Raw genomic sequence first — 22,112 nt, 5'->3', positions numbered from 1 at the left:
ATATGGAATACGGCTACAGTTGGATTTGCTTGAAATGCATGTTAACATGAACAATATTGGACCCACAGAAAACTTAATACCAATACAGTCTACTAGATTCAGACAAGTATAAGCAGCCCATGACCGCACGAGTCCCAAGCTGCTAAAGAAGAAGGCTCCAAGAGTTTTATGTGAATCTGAAAATATACTGGGAGACATGTCTTGTTTTGTGGGGTAGGTAGTGATATGGATTAAAAGTACTTAAAGCCCTGAATGTCAAGGAAAGTTCCAGGTTAATATTGGTTAACAGCCCATCTTGCTGGACAATCTCCACAAGCTGTGTTCCGAATCACAAAAGCACTTGAGATGGCAATACGTAGAATTATGTCACGCACAAAAAAGCAAGCATTGATTAAGGAAATCTCATTGTTGGTAAGTACGCAAAGTTTTACATGCATGTCTAAGAGAAGATCAGAGATAGTGAGGAAAATCGGAGACCTGTGCATTGAATACTACAACTCAAGTGAGCTAGCGCTCCTGGAAGTTTAGGAGGCCTGTTTTAACTAGCTCGCCAAGTTACTTAATGGGCTGGAGATTGTAAGATGGAGACAGTAACTTAGAAAACCACAAGGCAAAGGACCAAGAGTTTTGTAAGCAGTAAGCTTAATATAAGGACGTACTTTACACAGTCATGCTAGCGACTGTAGCCGTAGTAACACCTTACTCCTCATAGGGAATGCATTCTTTTTAAAAACAAACATCTTTTTTTTTTTTTTTTAATCGACATTGGCCTCATTTGATAAAACGTAAAGTAAATGTGAAGTTAAAAGTAGTTTAAGGGAGGAACGGCAACGAGGAATCAGGGTTCAGGGCGCCATAAAATGTACTAAAACCCCTCATGTTAGTTCTCAGAGGGGAAGAAAGTGTTGCACCTACAGCAAAGCGAGCTTGATTAAAAATAGAATCCATAAAACATGGGATCAGGTCTCAAAAAGGTGTTTGCGTTGATAACTTCGGCAAAGTTCGATAAATCTTCATTGGTTAGATACTTGGGGAGTTATACTCCTGGTGTAAGTTTACTATTTCTTTTGCTATTTGCAAACTAAGAGTATAGTTTTACGTGTAGTATCTTTTCAGAGAGTGCCCAGTCTTTTTACTTGTGGAGTTCTCTGCAGTAAAAAATAAAACACGTAACTCTACACACTAAAAGTTTAAGTTTACCTGTGTGAATACGACCCTTATTAAGTATAGCTTACTTGTGGTATCAAGTTTCCTGCAGATCTTTTAAGAGGGTGTGAAGGGATAAAAGTTAAAGGGCTGGGTCAGCAAAGCTTTGATTTATCTTTATTTTGGGGGATGGGGGAATTCAACTTCAGACATTCCTTCTTTAACATGGAGATAGGCAACGCCCTGTGTCCAGAGACTGCTCAAAGCAGTTTAAACAACAGGTTTAGGTGAGGTGGTGTGGAGGCCCTGCTCAGCTGATTTGGGTGTAGCGGGGCTGGGTACAGGCCTTCCACATAGCAATATACCACAGCACTTTACATAGGTCAGCTGGTGTAGTCCTTATTAATGGTGGTTATATCCACCTTGCAGTGTCCGCGCCACACAGGAATAAGGACCATATTACGCTAAGACATTACTTAAACACATTCTGATATTCTTATCAGAGCTCCATGAACTGAATCATGTAAAGGGAGTAATCCGTCCAGTTCTAAGCTTTCAACCGCAACTACGAAAACTTGAATGCATTACATGTCCCTGACGACTGTACGTTTTGGAATGCCCGTGCTCATATACATAAGAGCACAAACTTTCAAGTGTGTAAGAGAATTCTGCAACATCAGAGGGCCACAACAATGTTGATTTAAGCTTTCCGGATGCTAGACATTTCACGTGTGAATTGGATCAATGGAATCTTCATCCAAGAAAAAGCCACTCCAGGGGTCACCCCTTTCAAACCTGCTCTTCAACAGCTTCAAGTGGCAGTTGGCTCAGAACTCTCCAGTATCATCTACAAATATATGCGGCCAATGGTCAAATCTTCGTTCTACTAGAAACACAAAGTAATCATGCCAATATTTTCCACCTACAGTGATCTACCATTCTTCATAATTAGTTTTCATTGCCTGACAGAAACCACAACAGAAATCAGCATAGGAGTACAGGAAATCACCTGTCATTCAAATAACCTGCCAATATAGGAGCACCACCTTTCACAGCTTTGAATGTTAGCTACCTAGGATACATTTGACCCAGACCTCTTTATACCCCCGATCAATGTGCTTGCGAAGAGCATCAATCGACAGCTCTCCCTATTATATAAAATCATGCGCCCAGAATAACTCCTCAACAGGCATTAAATGCTCTGGAAACAAACTGAGAATATGTCAAGTACTGTGGTTAATGCCACACATTAAACCAGAGGCGACCCCTCTGCTAAGGAGGAGGAATATCATACCACTGCTTTGAAGCACTGCAAAGGAAAAAAAAAAAGGATAACGTAAGTTATTATTTTTTGCATTCCCTTTGCCGACAGGTTAAGGTGGGGAGGGGCTGGGTACCTTGACCCAGAGGAAGGGGGACAGGTTATTGCTGCACCTAAAGTGCACATGACTGTTTGGCCAGCCGTCTGCGGCTGGCCAAACAGTCATGCTCACTTTGCATATTCTCCACCCAGGCTGCATTACAGCCTGGGTGGAGAACATGCCCAGGCCCCCAGCACTGCCTAGGTTCCGGACCACAGAAATCCGATCAATCAATATGCTGCTATCAGCAATGCTGTGAGTGGCTGGAGGCGTCTGGAAGCCTGGTTGGTGGCGATAAGGTACATTTTTATGTATTTCCTGAAAAGGGCAGCAGCACAAGCCACAACAGAAATAGTTATGTTTTAAACATATATGCATGGTGTGCCAGGCACCATGAGAAGGCTGGCACAGGGTCCGTGGATGTTTGGGGGGCACCACATGTGCCCCCCAAGCCTCAAAGTCCCTTTCCATCTGCCTGTACATGGTGGTCGGTCCGCCATGTACAGGCAAAGAGAAGCGACATTGTAATCCCTAAGGCGATGCCTGAGCAGGCACCACCCTTATTGTAGGGATTACGGTCCGACCGCTGCCCTGACGGGGCTCTTTGAGCTCGTTGGGAAAGCAGCGATGTGTCCCAAAACCAATGTTCTTCAACTGCCGGATAATATTCTGGCGGTCGGACGGCGGTGGGACTGCCACCAACGGGCTGACAGTGGCGGTCCCATTGCCATTGTAATGAACCCGTAAGTCCTAAAATGAAGTGAATGTACTATTTCAAATACATTTATTTATCAAATATATCTGCTTAGTAGAGCTATGTTAAAGAAACAAAATATTCCTGGCATAATGACTGGAAATAATTGAAACTTTTTTTTTTAATGATTCAATACTGGACAACTTCTAAATTTGCCAGCTATTAATAAATCTTCAGAGGATGAAAATGTAACCAACAATTTGCTTTTAGTATATTTCTTTGTACATCTGTGAAACACAGAGCAGCTCGTCCACAGAAAAGTACATTTAGTTTACAATAAATATGTACACATACACAGTACAAGTAAAACAAATAGCTCTGAAAGAAATTTGCCAACTCACATGACTATAATATTGGCGGTACTTGAATGCTCCTTTAGCAGTTCGTTTAATCTGATTTGACGGTTAGTCTGCAAAAGAAAGACAAAGATCTTTGTAAGAATTTTTCATGTGTAATCTGGCCTAATGGACAGTTTAGTTGCAAACACCACATCTCAAGAAAAACAGTAACCAAGATCATTCGCCACTTAATGAAGATTGCTAGGAAATAACATTGTTTACAAATGCAACTCTTCCATCAACACAGAAAGAAAACGGAGGGCGCTCTAAAAGGCAAAAAATTTACATTTGTCTTTTCTTTGTGTACAATTATTAGAATGTTTAGTGTACAGTATATAGCAAACATTACTGGCAAAAGAACCTATTTTGTAGCACCTGCTGTGGTTACATAAGTTATAAAATGATGTACCCTTTCAGCCAACATGGAAATAAACAGAAAAAATCCCTAGTCTTCTTGGGTATAAGACTTCACAATGTGATATGGCTAGAGGACTTAATATAAATGACTAAAAAACACAGGTATCGCTGTCCTTACTAACAATGTTTAGAGGTTCCCAAATAAAGATGCCACATCACGACACTGGACCTCCTCACTTTTGTTGCTGGTTCTCACGCAAAGATTAACACGTTAGCATTAACAATGAGGTGCGGAACGCTAACAACTAGAAACAAAATTATTGTACTGTGGAGGCAGGTAAAAGATGCTGGCTTCAGCACAAGACATCTGGGTACCAAATGGGTCGGCACATATTACCTAGGCGCACAAGAACCTAATTAGTGAGCTATTATCGCTTGACTGTAAAGAGTTACTTACCTTGAGCAGTGTAAGACCATCTTTGATCATATACACATCTAGTGGGGATCACACAAATACATTTCAAACATTACATTTTTAGGCACTCTGAGATTAAGTGGTTTGTCCAGAATCACATGATGCTCAGCCTGGTTCAGTGATCTGAGACTAAGTCATAAGGTTCCAAAGTCAGCAGCTCTAACCACTAGCCACATCTCTTTCCTGCTTTCAGAATAATTAGAAGAGCAAACTGCTGATTACCACACAAAATGCTGCGGCACAGAGCAACCTAAAGCAGCTTAATTTCATGCATCCAACATGTAATGTTTACTAAACAAATAATAGTATCAGGGTAAGCTATAGGCAGATATCAAATAGTAAAAACTGAGTAGGACAGAAGCATCCGTTCTATTCCTAGAGGAAGTCCTTAAACTCCTTGTTAGATAAGAAATGTGAAATGCCAAGGAGTCTAAAAAAGGATCAGCAACACTTTCAGAGCATTACAAAATAAAAGAAAATAATCAATTGGTGAAAGCAGTTATTACTGAAACTGTCCGCTATGCAACATGAATTTACTGTGTTGGTGGAAAGCTATTGAAGGCAAGGCAAAGACAACTGACTGAGCTTCAGCCAGGCTTGGCTCACATTTGAGCATCCATAAAGCAGTCATCAGCTTGTGGGACATGCGCCCTGACCTCAACTGAGGCAAGAGAAATGCCCGTTGTCACCAGCATCTTGGTTACTACTGCATAAACGGAGCTATCTACAAAAAGACTAAATATGGGATGGTAAATTATGCTTTGAGGCATGGTAGTATTCAGTTTCCCCACATTTTCAAAGTCTGCCCGCAATGAACAACTAATTTAACAGTTGTATGTTGACCTCTTGGACCACTAAATTATTAGTACGTTTTAGGATAGACCAATGAGCTACAAATTACAATACAAAGAATTAGAATAAACAGATAAGTAGTCCACCGCGACAGATAGCTCGAGAATCACTAAAGTAATGGGTAACAAACTATTCTTATTTCAGGTACAGTCAGAAAAGGTTGCCTTTCTATGTACTGGAAGGGTATATGGAAAGTTATGGTTCTCAATCAACAGTTTCAAGTTTCTTTATTGTTGCATAGTTAACTAAAATCGTTGCAATATTAACACTAAAAAGAATTTAAAAAAGTAGCCAAGCATTCAATGTAATTTCATCCACCATTGCTGCCTATTTAGGCACTGGGATTATAAAACGACAATCTTCTAGTAAAACCAGTTAAAACTCAGAGATAGGAAAAGTTCCTTACAGCCTAAAGTGACAATTGATAGTGGTGGTATTAATACATGTCCTTATTTTGCCGGATTCTCTCAGAAGTAGGCAAGATTCCTTTCCGTCTAAAATCGTAGTTAATTATAAAGATATTAGTAAATATCCATTAGATGGCTAAGTGCAACAGTCCTAGATTTTGTTCTCCCGCCGTGCTTGTCCATTGACCTGTACTGTGTTGTCTTAAGGTCGACCTGCGGCTTCAAAGCATTACAATTGTTATTTTGAGAGTACGTTATTTTGGGCAATTTTTTTCTGCACATCAACTCATCAGAGAAACGAGGAAAAAAGCGATTGAAGACAGAATCTCCACCCACGCACACAACAGCAAGGAACTCTTCAGCATCATCAAGGAGTTCGCCCAACCCACCAGCGAGTCTACCGACATCCCTCCCTCAAGACCTCTGCGACAAACTCAGCACCTTTTTCCACCACAAAATCAAGAGCATCTACGACAACTTCGACGAAGACAACCAACACACTGAACCCTCACCAACCACCCCCGACACCCGGAAACCAGTGATTGATGACTGGACAGCCCTCACCACCGAAGACACACTGAAGACAATGAAGTCAATCCACTCAGGGGCCCCCACGGACCCCTGCCCCACCACATCTTCAACAGAGCCGCCGACACCATCGCACCACCACACCATCAACCGCTTCCTGGCGACTGCCTCGTTCCCCGACGACTGGAAACACGCCGAGGTGAACCCCCTCCTAAAGAAACCTTCAGCGGACCCCACTGACCTCAAAAACTACAGACCCATCTCCCTGCTCCAGTTCCCACCGAAAGTCATCGAGAAATCCATCAACAGCCAACTCGCCACATTCATTGAAGAACACAACATCCTCGACTCCTCCCAATCCGGCTTCAGAAAAAAACACAGTACGGAAACCGCCCTCCTCGCCGCAACAGACGACATCCGCACCCTACTGGACAAAGGAGAAACAGTAGCCCTCATCCTCCTCGACCCATCAGCGGCATTCGACACAGTCTCCCACCGCACCCTAATATGCAGACTCTATGATGCAGGAATCCAGGACAAGGCCCTTGACTGGATCTGCTCCTTCCTCTCCGGCAGGACGCAGCGGGTCAGACTCCCCCCTTTCCTCTCGGACCCCACACCTACCACCTGTGGAGTCCCCCAGGGCTCCTCCCTCAGCTCTTCAACGTCTACATGGCTCCACTTGCCCCCATCGTCAGAACCTACGGACTCAACATCGTGTCATACGCAGACGACACCCAGCTCATCCTCTCCCTATCCAACGAGCCCAACACCGCCAGACGCAACTTTCGAGAAGGCATGGAAGCCGTCGCCAGATTGATGAAAAACAGCTGCCTACAACTAAACACCAACAAAACAGAAGTACTCATCATGGGCCCAAACCCCGACGCCTGGAGCGACACCTGGTGGCCCACCGCCCTCGGAAACCCGCCAACCCCCACAGACCACGCATGCAACCTGGGAATCATCCTGGACTCAGAGCTCAAAATGGACCGCCAGATCAACTCTGTCTCATCTTCCTGCTTCCACACCCACCGCCTCCTTCGTAAGACCTTCAAATGGATCCCCCTCGAACACCGAAAGACAGTCACTCACGCCCTGGTCACCAGCAGCCTCGACTACGGCAACGCACTCTACGCCGGAATAAACAAAAACCTCATCCGCAAGCTACAGAACATCCAGAACGCCGCCGCAAGACTGGTCCTCAACCTGCCAAAACACTGCCACATCTCCCAGCACCTGCGCACACTCCACTGGCTCCCTGTCGAGGCGAGAATCACCTTTAAGATGCTCACCCACGCACACAAGGCCCTCCACGGCACCGGACCAGCATACCTGAACAGTCGACTCAAATTCCACGCACCCCACAAGGACCCTACGATCAGCCCAGCTCTCCTACGCTGTGGTCCCCCGCACCAGAAAGACCAGATTGGGAGGCCGCTCCTTCTCCTTCCTCGCTGCCAAAGCATGGAACGCCCTTCCGCTCCACCTTAGACAGACAACATCGCTCCCCATCTTTGCAAGAAACCTCAAAACCTGGCTCTTCGACAGACCCCCTCCTTGATGGAATGGAACCTGCACCCCGCCCCCCCCCCCACCCCTAGCGCCTTGAGACCCTTACGGGTGAGTAGTCGCGCTTTAACAAACCCCTGATTGATTGATTGCCAGTGTAAGGAATTTTACAAATCAATTCAATTGTGTGTTTTTCGGGTTCAAGCAGGCTAGCACTGCTGTTCTTCTGGTGCGGGTGCCTTTCTGCTTCAGTGATGTTTTTAGTAGCTGTCGCAGTTCTTGATGCAGTTCCTTGCATGAATAGATTAGATGCAAGATATCTCCTTACTTAGTGTTACACAGCCTACACGTATCTTGTTCCTTGTCCTCAGCCATGGTGGAAGATGCGGAGTACACAGAAAAATCCCCAATCTGCTTTAGAAAGTTAATTTTTATGGCTTTAGGATATCCCTGATTGAAGAATGTTTGTGAGGAGAGTGATTTATAGGTGTTCAAAGTCATCCAAGCATGAGATCTGAGAAGCTAGCCTTGTCCTCCACCAAGGAAATTTGTTTTAAGGACTTCCAGACTAGCTTTTTGAAGGTTAAGTTACCAGGTTTTGTGTCCCAGGGGCCCACAAGTTGAGTAGTTTCCAGGGCCAGCTGAAGGTAATTTCGAGCTTGGGAGTGCTCCCTATGCTGCATATCATGCCACAGCAGATGATTTGGCGTGTTTGTTGTGGCGCTTCTTATCTTATGCCAGCAGATAATGTAAGAGCTGTACCTGGCTAAGACTTTTCGTAGACCAAACTCTAATCTTATTTGAGCAAGTGATGTATAGGGGGAGGCTGAACATTGTTCTGTATGCTTTGACCTGTGTGTTGTCCAGATCCTTAGCATCTCTTCCCCTTATTGCTTTGCTGCCATAGGCGATCTAGGGGAGGAGTTTGGCCTAAAGTACCTTCAGCAGCAGGGTCAAAGACGGCCCAATCAATTTATTTGCAAGGCTTTTCATCGATAGAGCTATTAGCAGGCCTTTTCTTCTTATTTCCTCTTTCTGGCGCTTAAACAACCCTTCCTTGTCGATTGTGACTCCTAGATACTTGTACTCTTGAGCTGGGTCGAGTTTAGTACGACCCAGGAACCAATGTCCCTGCAGTTTTTTTTTTGTTTATTAACATTGTCAGAGTCTTACTCAGATTTATTTTTAAGTTGTTTTCTATAGCATAGTCCTGTATTTCCGTCAGTAAATGTTGGAGACCAACGTTAAGTGTGGCTGAGCAGAACTTAGTCGTCTGCATACATGAGATTGGTTAATTTTTTCCCTCCTATTTTGGGTGAATGGGAGTTACAGGCATAGAGTGCCTTCGGGAGGTCGGCCATGCATAAATTGAAAAGGGGTTGGTGCAAGCACGCAGCCCTGTTTCAGTCCTTTTGTTTTGGGAACTTTTGAGGAGAGGTGGGTGCAGCCACCTAGTCTCACCTGCACCCAGGTGTCTGTGTAGAAGCGACAAAATGTTTAGGATGGACTCTGGAATGCCCCATTTCACCAGTTTCCTCCACAGTCTGCCCCTCTGTACTTTGTCAAATGTTGTGCTAAAGTCAATGTAACATAGGCGTAAAGGCAGTTTAGAGATTTTTGCTGCGTCGATCAGTAGAGAGATTGTGGGGATGTTTGTTGTTGTGCTGGCGATTTTGCGAAAACCAGTTTGGTTCAACAGTATTATAGGATTCGCCTCAGCCTAGGATGTAAGCTCCTCTAAAATGATGCCGGCGAAGTATTTCGCTTCATTATCTATCAGAGCTACAAGGCGGTAATTAGGCTCGGCCTTATCTCCTTTTTTGTGGATTGGCACAATTGTCGAGCCCTTCTAAGATTCCGGTATTCCGTTTAGCAGCCTAACTTCCAAAAAGAGAGGTTGTAAAATCTCAGCCCAGTCCTCAGACTTTGCTTTGAACATTGCAGGTAGAATGCCACTAGGTCCTGGAGTCACTTCTTTCCTCCTTTTAGCAATCTGCTTTTTAATTAGGAGCGGCTGCTAGCTGTGCTAGATATATTTCCTGTAGCTGGTAGCTTCTGCTCTCTCGTTTCAGTAGTGCATGTTCCAGCTTGTTCTTCTTGTATCCAGCTGTTAAGAGTTTGGGCTCCGGCGCTTCCCATCTGATTATTAAAGTGAGTAGAGAGGAATTTTACCCAATTTGCTTCACTGATGTTTGACGCAATGCCCTCGTGTTGAGGGTTAATTATCCCGTTCACCTGCATCATTTGCCGAAAGCCCACAATTATTGCACTTTGTTTAGGACGTGAAAAGTTTGCAAATACACTAAGATGACACCTCTGAGGACATGATCAGTTAAACAATAATTATTGCAAAGCTATTGGTCTGTTTTTATTTTTTTATTTGTAATGCATATTTATTCCTAACTAATCTATGTATGCACAAACCTTCATTTTGGCTAACGTATGACTGATTACCGTTATATTCCTTTTAACTATGAGACAAGCTGATAAAGTTAAAAAAAAAAAAAAATGATCCCGTTCACGGTTTTCCTGAAGCGGGCACTGTCCTTGCTATTTGTACCATATAGGAGTTTTGCCCAGGTTGCGTTCTCTTGGTCTCTGCTAATGTTCTAATTCCGTTTTTTCAGGGATGCCCTTTGATCCTTCAAGATGAATCGTGCACTGTCATTTCCTGGGAGTCTTCTCAGCATACATAGAGTTGTATTTATTGATTTTTTGAGGGACTTAAGCTGTGTTATTTGATCTTTTGGAATTCTGTTTTTTTTAATATGGTTTCTGGAAGTTTTCTATTGTGGGGAGTTTAACGGATTGTTGTTCTAATAGTGTAGCAGTGAACTGTCCCCAATTGGCAATTTAATCTTGTCTGAAAGCTTGAGTTCTATAAAGTTGAACTGCAGCTTCAGCATGAGAATTTATATTGTTTGTTGTACATTTGATCCTTCTTTGGTTGGAGGTAAAAATAGGCCCCAAGGTTTAATCTGGCCTAATGGATACCGATGCGGTGGCTGTTAGCTGAAGTTCCTGAGGGCGATGTTCGCTGTTGCCCTTGTGCCCCATTCTGAACCTAATGATGTGTGGGAACAGAGAGAGGCTTACAAAGGTGTAGTTCAGTATAGAACTTGTTGTTGCAGAGTAAAATGAATCGACTGGGGGCGAGTTGTCCGTGAATCTTCCATTTGCTGCTTGAGGAGGATTAGGTGTTCTAGGTCATCGAGAAGGCCGCTTTTGCAGCATTTTTTCTTCCATGCAGTGGAGCACATTGTTTGGGAATATTGTAGATGCCGTTATGTATAGATGCCTCCTCACCTTCAGCTGATCAAATACGATATTGATTTAGGTCCCCAGCCAGGATGAGGTTTTTCTATCTCTGTAGCATACATAGCCTCTTGATCAGTGAGGTTTTTTTTGTTTTTTGTTTTTGAGTCTTTTGATTTGCATTTGGGATGAACATACAGGTTGATTAGGCACACCTCAGTTTCTTCTCCCTAGAGGGAGATCATGATTGTGACCGAGGGATGACCAAACCTGCCGGTCCTTGTTGCTGGTGTAGTAAAGCACATGTAGCCCTGAATGTGCAGAGTATCTGTGAGCCCAGTTTTTTGCAGCAAGATTATGTCAAAAGATCTAACATAGCTCAGGAAATCTGGGTCGTCTATATTTGTTGCTAAGCCGTTAATATTCCATGAGCATAGTCTAAGAGGGATCCCCTTTGCCCTGCTGTGGACTTTATCCTGTAAGTGGCGTCAGTCATCCACTGTGCGTATGATTATAGTGCGGGATATTGCTCCCATGTTAAAACCTAGGCTAGTGGAGGTGCGTACCCTCCGTGCTGTTTCTTGTTGGTCCCTCTGACTGATAGCACTCAATTGCCGAGATCTCCCCGAGCACCTCGGAGTACACAGTTTGAGTGTACGCGTTTTTTTATCGGTCCAGGGCTAGCATTATTTAATAGTGGAACTGGACAGGCTGTTTTTTTTGGTAAGGGTTGATGTCAATGCCCCAATTGTGAAATATCTCCAGTTTTGCTAAGGTTGACTCTGCAATTTTGCCTGTAATCCACATGGTCTTTGTGGCCTCTGGTCTTTAGGGGTTTGCGGTATGTATGAACTCTATGGAGAGTAGATCCTCTGAACGGATGCTGGCGAGGTTTGGAATTGCCTTCATTAATCTTAATATATTACCTCAGTTTAGCGTGTCCTGGTGGCCCTTATAAGTGTATAAGGGGTAGAATACCGAAGCCTCTATTTCTTGCTGCCTGGTACTTGATGTTTTTGTTACCGGCTGATGTTGGTTTACTTTGGCCCTCGATGCAGGTTGATATATGAAGCTAGTTTCTTCTTTAGGCGGAGTTTTCGCTTGATGCTTCTACCATAGAGTTCCTTGGATTTGCCTTAGGTGTTGTTAACTTTGGGAATGTTTGTTTTGTGTCTTGAGCCCCATCCTGATGCCCTTTGTCCAGGAACCTCCAGCTGCGGCAATAATTGAGTGATATAATAGGCTATTTAGACCCTGAGCAGTAGCTCCTGGTTTGAGCTGTCTATCTTTCCAGTGCATTCTCTTCTGGGAACGTTGTTTGAGCTCATGTTGGTGAATTCTTTCTTTATTTCAGTCAGCCCTGGGGCCTCCGAAATACCCTCCTCTCGGCTGTTGAAGGTATGCAGATTTATTGGAGAAGACCCCTGTCTCCCTCCTCGAGTCTTGGCAGTATGTTAGTTGTGGACTATGGCCTCCAGCTGGATTAGATATTAACAAGATGGTTGAAGTTGCTGGTCTATTTTCTTCTGTGTGTTCTGTGCTTGCCCCAGGTCAGGATCCTTGTCCACTTTCCTTTCGAGTTTCCATCTGTGCCATAGGTGCAAGTGACTGTTAGGGCACTTTCTTGTTCTGGAATTTTTGTTTGTGTGGTTGGAGGCAGTTGTACTTTATCTAGAGTGCTTGAGTTGCCTGAATTCATGTCCCATTTGTTGTGGGAGCCTGAAAAGATTGGGAAATAAGCTATTGCGTTTCTGGGGGGCTTTTGTTTACGTCCTTTCCGGTTGGCGGTGTGGTTTAGCATTTAGTTTTGGTGATCCTCCATTACCAAGCCCATCTGTCTTCTCAATGTCTGCATTGGAGTTGCCTGGGTGTGTTATACTATTTGGCTGTCCATTGGTTATACCCACCACATTGTTGGGATTGTCCTGGCCTTTTGTTGTAATACGCGCTGTTACACCGTTGAAAACCTTTAACATGCTGCTTAACATTTGACTGGGTGTGAGTGTTTGATTGGTTCAGATGCTCCGTCCATCACCACCCCCTTTTGTACCGCTTAACATTAAAGGCAAGGTGGATAACCTTTCGACGATTTGCTCGCATTTGCAGCTAAGATGTGTGTTGGATTGAGCTCTTTTTTCTATTTCAATTCAAATAATCTTTATTCGGATAAAATATCCATAAAAGCACAGATCATCGCCACCAATAGAAATATAAATATACAATATCATCCAATACATATACAAAATGACGTTAAAAAATAGGAAAATGAGGGTTGGGCCTGTAAAATCTAGCATCATTAATAGCATAGTGCAAATTCAAAGGTTTTGGACCTAGGTGGAAAAATTGGCAATAAAGCGCAAATAAAGTGCTATACATACGTTCAAACAAGCAGCATAAACTAGCACAACATAGTGCAAGATCGAATACTATAAGCTTTAGAGTAATGTGCAAAATCAGCAGTATTTTATAAATAAAGTACTATGGAGTGCAATATATCAATCAACAATACACATCAAGATGTGGGGGTTAACAGGCTAAAACGTTGTTTTCGGTTTCCCTGCTCCTGTTAACCATAAGCAATAAAAATCTTTTAAATGTCAGATGGTACAAATGCAAACGAGCGACATGGAAACTGTTATTACATATTTAATCGGCGCATTAAAGTTTGTTCATGGAAGCACGTGAACGTACCGCAGCTTGCAGAAATGCGCTTACTCGAAAAATCATCTTGTCGCTTCCTAACTGCAGTATTTCATGATATGCTAAATTAAAATCAGTAATAACTCGTGCCTTGAGATAGGGAATTAAATACTGTTTGGTGTATCTGGCGTAAAATTAGCAGAAAAATAAAAAATGGAACAATGTTTGTTTACCACCGGTACCACAGACAGCACATCTTCTCAAGATTATTATTAAATCCTATCGGAAAACAAAGCAAGTATTTTATGCTGCCATCCCTGAGACGGAAAAGCAAACTCCTCTTCCATCTCCCGATGTTTTTCCTAAGATATTCCTGTGGTATATGATGTTCATTACTGGATGCCACTAAAATAGGAATAGATCTAACAATCGTAGGTTTGCGGTACTCAGTGTTTTCTCTTTCCTTACGGTACAGGTCATATATTGCCCCCCTTACTGATTTTATGCTTATGCCATCTGTTGCTAATGGATAAAGAAAGATGTGTTCCAGCTTCACGCTAGCTAGGCTGTTTTTTACTGCGCCGAGCCAGGGTATGCTGCTACCCCTATCGAACTTGAGGCAATCTGCAATTATCTCGTGTTAAAATCGCGGCGGAATTCTGCCATATCTTTAACCAGAATAATACTGGACGGGATTTGATAAAATCTTCCACATAATGTAAGTTCAATTCTTTATGGCATATATAATTTGGAGATGAGATTTGTGCCCCAAGGATTTTTCTACAAAATCTGTTCAGTTTGAATCCCGCTGCAATTCACATACCCCCAAACTTCGGAACCATAAGTGGCCGTTGGTACGCATTGAGACTTATATATGATGATTACACCTGCCTCTGTAAAGCGCTCTGTTATCTGCAAAGATCTTGTTCGCGCTATATAAAACTTTCAAAATAAAATAAAATAAATAAATAAAAATCTGTAATAGGGGTAGCACCACCTCTGCTTGTTTAGGCTGCCGCAGACTGATAATAGAATTAACCGCTTTGCCAAGTTTATTTCTGCCATGAGCAACGTGAGCTTGCCATGAGCCTGAGTCTGAAAAAACTAGACCCAAATAAGGGAGAGTGCTAGTGCATGTTAGGGAATCGTTACCCGATGTTATAGGGTTAATATGATTTTTTTTGACCCGCAGGACATTATATACAATTTTTTAAAATTAGTGCAAAGGTCCAAATCTGCCACGAAGGACACGAAACCCGTAATTAAAGTGCGTAGTGCTTTCGGGGTGCGGCCCATAAGGACCGCATCATCCGCGTATAAAAGTACGGGGAGCAATTTGTCATTAATTTTGGGTACGTCGCAGGTCAATTTGGACAAGGAAGTGTGTAGTTCATTTATATAAAGAATAAAAAGTAGGGGGGCTAAAACACAACCTTGTCTAACCCCTCTGCCGATTATAATGTCCCCGGAAACCTCCCCTTCATTGCTTATCCTCACCCGTGCTTTCAGGTCTCTGTGCAAATGCGCCAAAAAGTGAACCAGTGCCTCGTCCAACCCATAATTTAAAATAATCTCCCATAAACATGATCCATTAACAAAATCAAAGGCTGAGCTCAAGTCCATAAAACCCAAATATAGTGGAACTTTTTGAGCAATAGTGTATTTACCCAGTATAAGGTTTAAATTCAAACACTGTTCCACAGTTCCGACATTAGTCCTAAAACCCAGCTGACAATTTAAAATTTGATTGTCTTCTGCCCAATACGTAATCTTGTTAAAGACAACCCTGCCCAAAATCTTCAAGGTGTTATCCATCAGAGAAATTGGGCGATAACAGCTGGGGTTGGATCTGTCACCCTTCTTAAAAATGGGCACAATAGTACTCGTTGACCAAGTGATTGGAATAGTTGTGTTGGTCAAATTATTAAAAACGTTACATAAAAGAGGAGACCAGAAGTCAGGTTCAGATTTAATGAGATCGATTGACAGTCCGTCTGAACCTGGGGCTTTATTCCCTGCGCTTTGATGTATGGCATCTTCGACTTCTGTTATAGATATATCAACCTTTGTAAGTCAGGGATTATTAAAGGTCATTATGGGAGCTGTATATATTCTTGCAAAATGCTCCTCCCATGACTCACTATGTATATTGCAACCTATGGGAGTAATATTCGATCCCATAGACCTCATAGCTTTCACTTCATTCCAAAACCCAGTTACATCTTTAAGTGAGGCAGCACAAGCGAGAGTGTTCCACCGTTCCTTCAGTATCTCTTCCGAGCGTAGTTTGGTTGCTTTCTTATAACACGCTCTCAGTGCTCTGACTAAAGTTATGTCCCTGGCTTTATCCGCTAATGCTTCGCGGAGTTGTCTATTGGTCCGGGAGCAAGTGCCATCGAATCATCTAGGGTTCCTACTCAAATTAGTAACAGGTCTTGAGATTTCGTGTTTGATGCCGGCGCATAGCCCGGTAAAGGCCTGAACAATCTCTACACCTGAACAGCTACTATCAGACACGTCTCCACTAGTAGGGGATAAGATGTTATCATCCGCGCAAATAGGGCTTTATTATCTATGCCCTTCCAAATCACTTTAAGTTTGTCGGTCGATGCCACCAGGTCCTTAGCCCCTATTTGCTTCCGGGTTAAGATTTTAGTTTAAAGTCTAATAGTTGTTAAAATTGGGTTATGGTCGCTTTGAATAGTGCCTAAAACCTCAGCCTTGACTAAATAATTTACCAATGAGGATGATATAAAAACATATTCTATAATGGATGAACAGCCACGTCCTCTATAGGTAGGCAATGGGCCATTGTCTGAAACGACACCCGCCTTTTCCATGACATTAATTAAATTCCGAGGGGATAGATGGTTGTAAAGTTCTCCCCCTCTTTTGCATGGAATGGCCCGGACAGGTGTAGCGACAAGGTTATCCATTCCACTATACAAAATGTGCATTAAAATCCCCCCCCGACAAATTCCGTCCAATTTGCCATACCTCTGTTCATCTACTAAATTATCAATACATTCAAACAAGTTAATAAAATTCCTATTGGGTAGTGATGTAAAATCATGGTTATAAAAATTAATTAAACATATTGTAACTCCCTGTGAATAGATAGTAGCCTGAAAATTTCCATCGTTTGTCGCCAAGGGTTTTTCTGCTGCTCCCAACTCAAATCTTTATCCATGTTGATAACCCCCCACTAGGTCGGCCGATTTCAGGGCAAGGTACAATGGTGTTATAACATACAAATCCCTCGAGAAGCAGACCACTGGTACACCATGTCTCTTGGAACATTAAAATGTCATAGTTACTAACCAGATTAATCCACTCCTCGGAGTTCAGTTTAGATTTTAGACCTGCAATGTTCCAACTAAGTACACTTCGATCTCGGTCCAAGGGTCTGGGTTCAATAACAGCCGGGCAGGCCATTAAAGATTCCACCTGGAGAACATTTTGAGTGGAGTCTGGCGATCGGAGTTCACTATCAACCGGACAGGCTATTAAGGGTTCCACCAAGGGAACGTTTTGAATAGGGTCTAAAAATCTAGGTTCAATATCAACCGGGCAGGTCATTAATAGCTCCACTGGCCCCGCTACAGTGGTCAATGGTTCATTCAGTAGTCAATCTTGACTCTCCAGGTCAGACAGGACGGTGAACCGGTTATATGTGGTGTATGTCGGGGTGGCAAAGTTACGGACTCTCTGAGGAGGTCTGTAGAAATAACCCAATGGTAATGAAGTTATAAGGGTTGGGGTGATGTAATGGTTCGTATGACCTTTCAATAACCATTTCACCAGGGAGGGACACCTAAAATTTACGACTATACAGTCGCCCATTATGTTCTTGACTGAAGGTCCCACCCATCCGTCACACCATCAGGATGTCGTCAGCATTCTCCATCCCTAACCCCTTATACTTGGATAACCAACCAATGCACTTGTTTTTAAGTTGATCCCAAGATTCAGTTTGATCTTTCTTCATTGGTGGTACGCCAGCTAAGACTACGACTTAGGGATAGGATATACTTCAGGTGGTAAATGAAGGACTTCCTCAGAAGGATTTTTGACCTGTGTGTCAGAAATGGGGTTGCTATTCGAAACAATAGCCAATTTCGTAGGAACAGGAGCAAGCAATGCAGGAATGGCGGGTGTGGGACAAATTATTGCTAGGAGGCCTGTTCTCGACAGGTACATTTAGCAAGGGCAACGAGCCAGCCATGGAACTAAGCGTAGGATTAGATAACAGGCTATTCTTGTTATTGCCACACTTTTCACATGCATTGTTAATACCAAAGGGCATACAATTACAATTTTCCCTTGCAGTGCCCTGATTAATTGCCTCTATGTTTTTTAAACGCCGCTCCCCCCTAATTTGGTCAACAATAGTAGCCCCTCTTCTTTTAACATCCTCTTTTACCAAGCTTTCTAATCTATCTAGATGTTTAAAAAGAGCATTAAATGGTTTATCCATTAAATCTTTCAAACGATCAAAAGCAGAGTCCACTAAAATGTCAATTAAATTTTCATTTGGCCTTCCATGTATGCCATTGGCTGATATATTTTCAGTTTGGGTATAAGTAGATTTAGGTGCAGCTTCTGTTGTTGTCAAGTCTACGGTGCTGTGGATTATTTGCGCAGTAGGACCAGTTGTTACACCAGTTACTCCGGTGGCTCCACATACTCAAAGGAGTAGGTTGAGATTTTTGGCGGGGTGGTTATTTCCTCTTACTGCCAATCATTGTTGATATTCCTCTCTTCCTTTTCTCCCCCACAACTTTGGTAGTTAAAGCCGGGTTAGCAACACTAGTATTGACTTGAGGCCCTACTTGGCAGTCTGGATTTTCCACTGCGTTTTTGTCAATCACAAGCCCCACAGATAACATTTCTTGATGGATGGGGTTGTCAATTATTACGTTAGGTGATAACGGGAGAGGCACCGCAGAGTTACCCTTCTCTGCCCCACCAGAAGTATGCGGATGAGATAACAATTGGCCCTTAGAAAGTCTCCTCTCGCTTATTTCAATTTCCGAGGAAACAATGTTAACGGCTTTTTCAAGCATGCTTTCAAAAGTGGTGGTAGTAGAGCTCTTTGGGCCCAAAGTAGCTGTGCGTCTCCCCATACTTGTTTTCACTCACCTCTCCCCCATACTTGTTTTCACTCACCTCTCTCTAGAACTTAGGGGGGGGGGCCGCGAGCGGTAATGAGGCGGTGGCAGGGGGAGGAGCGCGGTGATGCGGTGTGCCGAGACTCCTGGTACTGGGAATCCCGCTTGCTCCCACTCTCCCTTTGTTGGCCAGAAACTGCTGGTGCAAACAACTGCTGCGAGCTCTTTTTATCAAGCCATTCAGGTTTCCCAATTTCTCATCGATACCTGCTGTGAAGGCTGCCAGTGTGTACAGCAATGTCAGCTGGATCTCCATATTTTCTGACTAAAATTGCAGTGCTTTAACGGCCAGTTGTATTGCATTTAGTAAGGAAGACCAGTTGGCAGCTATTTGTTCCTTTGTTTGCACGCTCTCCTTTGCATCGTTTTTGGTCTGGTTTGTTCGGATTGGATTCCGGAGAGGCTCATGAATCGGGTGCTCCCTTTGTGCCTGATCTGGTTAGTAGATGGCGAGCACGTCTTCCCATTTGTGTGTGTTTAGGTAGGAAATAATTGCCTTCCCATCCTCTTTCTGATTTGGATCCAAGATCCCTGCACTTGGTCCTCCTTGTTGAACCAGCGGGCTTCCTTGGGCAAAGAGTAGTGGGGTTGTTGGAGATGGTGTTTACTGAAAGGGTTGTTTGGATCGGGGTGCTGTAAATACTGGTTGTCATGTTCGTTTTGAGGCTAAGGTTAGTTTCTATAATTTGTTCCCCGTTTCCTCTCCTTATGGCTTCTGTATTCTCACTCAAATGCTTGGTTTTTCTGGTTGCACAGTCCCCATCCCCAACACCAGATTGTAATGGTGGTACAGAGGTTATTTGGGTTTTGCATTCCATGGACGAAATCCCCTGTATGTTGCCCTCTTGGCTTATTTTTATTGGTGAGAGCCCTGAAAACACGGGTGCTCCTGCGAGGACCTTAGGGGATGTGTGATCTGCTGCTTGCGCCCCCGTTGCGTGCTTGCAGCTGTAAGGGTAGCAGTGGAGATTGCAGGCCTTTGAGAGTTGTATTGCTGAAATAAAGGACTGAGCCTGCATCCCTTAGGAAGTTAAACTTTGTATACATTTTGGGTTGATTGGAGCATGTGACTTTAGTAAGTCCTGTCCGTACTATTGTCTCACTTTGGTCCCGGTCTGTTTCCATGAGTGGTGGTGCAGCACTGTGCTGAGCATTGGGGTTCTGTTTCTTTCCTTTTCTCCCCCCTGTCCTGGGTGGCATGGTCGTTCTTGTTTTTCCTGACCTCATTGAGCCTGATTAAGTTTGAGGGAGCTGATCAGCAGCTGTGTCCGACAGAACAGATTAGCATAGTGGCTTGTTTGGTTGTTCTGTGTTATACTGTTGGGCGTAGTGTGCTCTCATGCAAGTTGTACCGAGTGGTGTCCCGCCTCGCTTCGGGCAGCGCTTTGTTATTTCCGGTTGTGGCCGACTCCTTGCTGCACAATGTGGCCCACTGCTGCTGCACTGCTATAGTGCTTTAGCATAACCTCTGTACCACTGTGGTGCATCCTTTGTCACTGGCCGTTGCCATGTCCTTGCCTTGTTCCTGTGGACAATACTGGAGATTGAATGTGCTATGGGGTGGCCAGTGCCCCCATATGGAGTAATGCATGCAAGTGGATTCAGCAAGCAACGCATGCGACTCACTTGCTGAGCCAGCACCCTAAGCGCTATGGACTTGCTCCACTATGCTATGCTATGCATTCACTACACCAGCACCTACCCCTGGACCAGCTTCCGCTGCATGATCTGAACTCGCTGCCACTCACTTCTGGCGCTGCTCAGCCTGGATATAGTGATCTTCAGCAGAGCTCCAGCCAGACACCAAATGACACTTCTGGCTCTCCAGCTTATGCTTGGACCGCAGAGGGCGCCACACTGGGGCTAGAATGGCACCAGAAAGGAGCTGAGCTGCCTCGCAGCTGTTGCCTGGTGCCTGCCCCTCTTTGTTTCAATCCTCTTCGCCCCTGATGCCAAATCCTCTCTGCCCCGTTGCCCTGGGCCCTAGAATCTGCCCTCTGTTCACCAGCCACAGACCACACACCAACCATGCCCCAGCTGCAACAGGCTCGGTGCCCAGGTGCACAAGAGGAGCAGGAGGAGTAGTGGAGCGGCGATGTTAGCAGCACCGGGCTGGCGTGCAAGCTGTTCGGAGTGCGAGAAGGTAGCGGAGACCGTGGAGTGTGCATGAGCGGGTGCCGGTTGTGGTAGTGACTGTCCTTGCCGGCCGCTGATTGCTGATCCTCAGGGTCGCGATTACCGGCCTCAGTTACTAGCCTCGGGAGCCGCCACGTCAGCCCCTCCCCTCAGCTTCTCTCCTCCACAAGATTTGCGCACGACGGCGGGTTAGCGGGAAAACCTGAACTGGAACTTCCACTGAGAAGTACATGTACTCTAAGTTTGAAATGAAAGAAGTGCAGGTACTCAATCAACAGGAAGGGAGTTCCCGAAAGGATCTGTGGCTCCTTGATTTGAGATTTGACTGTACTGAATCTTGATATAATTAACAAAGAACTCCTGCTTCGGAGCCCTCTTTATCCATGCGAGCGAAAAGGAAGGTTGGGCAAATAAAGCTTATTCAGAAGTATATTTGCTTTGCATTCCAGGCAAGCCAATTTGAATTAGGCTCTTGATTCTATGCTCAGCCAATGTATGCTATTAGGGGCTAATGTGATAATGATCCAACTTTCTTGATGAACACAGCAGTCTGGTACTAGTGTGCAAAGAAGTTTCAGGCAGAGAGCTTGCAGACTTTGATTGCCAGAGGTGTAAGCTGTAGCTCGCTGTGAGGTCACTGGCATTAGTCGGAGCATGAAACCTTCAGTTTGGTAAAGTTTTATTTCCTATCACTTAAACATGTTACATTCTTATCCATGTAGAAAAGTGCAACCTTGCCATTCAGGGAAGACCCGACAACGCTAGACTGAGCAAGTGGTTTCTCAAGACAATGATATGAATGTTTTTGGGTAGCTGATATTATTTTGAGCCAGTTGTTTTAAGTGTGACTTCTTTCAAAAGAGAGTCTGCATTAGGAAATGGGTCTTGATAACTAGAACTAGCTTCAGTGGCGGACATGCCAGCAAAGGCAAAGATCGATGGTGGCCGCTCTTTTCGAGTTTTGGCGGCGAACTGGTGGAATTCTCTTCCTCCGCAAATCCGGGCCATTGATGAGCTCCTTCAGTTTAGACGGGCCATCAAGACCTTTTTATTTGTTTAGTCCCTTCACTGTGTCACTTCTCCCTTCGGTCTGCTTTTAATGCTGCGTTTACCTTTTCAAAGCGCCAGGACGCCCCTTTGCTGGGGCAGCTGTGCGCGGTACAAATAAAAATAACATAAC

At 44.0% G+C, this 22,112-nt stretch overlaps 1 protein-coding gene across 1 annotated transcript in view; it reads right to left on the bottom strand.

The window, feature by feature from the left end:
- Nucleotides 1-22,112, bottom strand: part of SLC12A2 (solute carrier family 12 member 2) — a 439,949-nt gene that overhangs the window by 4,192 nt on the left and 413,645 nt on the right. The window contains exon 26 of the mRNA XM_078675608.1: nucleotides 3,603-3,670. Coding sequence (XP_078531734.1) covers nucleotides 3,603-3,670 — 68 coding nt within the window. The remainder of the gene's footprint in view (nucleotides 1-3,602; nucleotides 3,671-22,112) is intronic.

The sequence above is a fragment of the Lissotriton helveticus genome, chromosome 2_1 (assembly GCF_964261635.1).
Source record: "Lissotriton helveticus chromosome 2_1, aLisHel1.1, whole genome shotgun sequence".
NCBI classification, from domain to species: Eukaryota; Metazoa; Chordata; class Amphibia; order Caudata; family Salamandridae; genus Lissotriton; species Lissotriton helveticus.
Note: the sequence above shows the minus strand (reverse complement) of the source record. Positions and strands in the feature narration are given on the sequence as shown.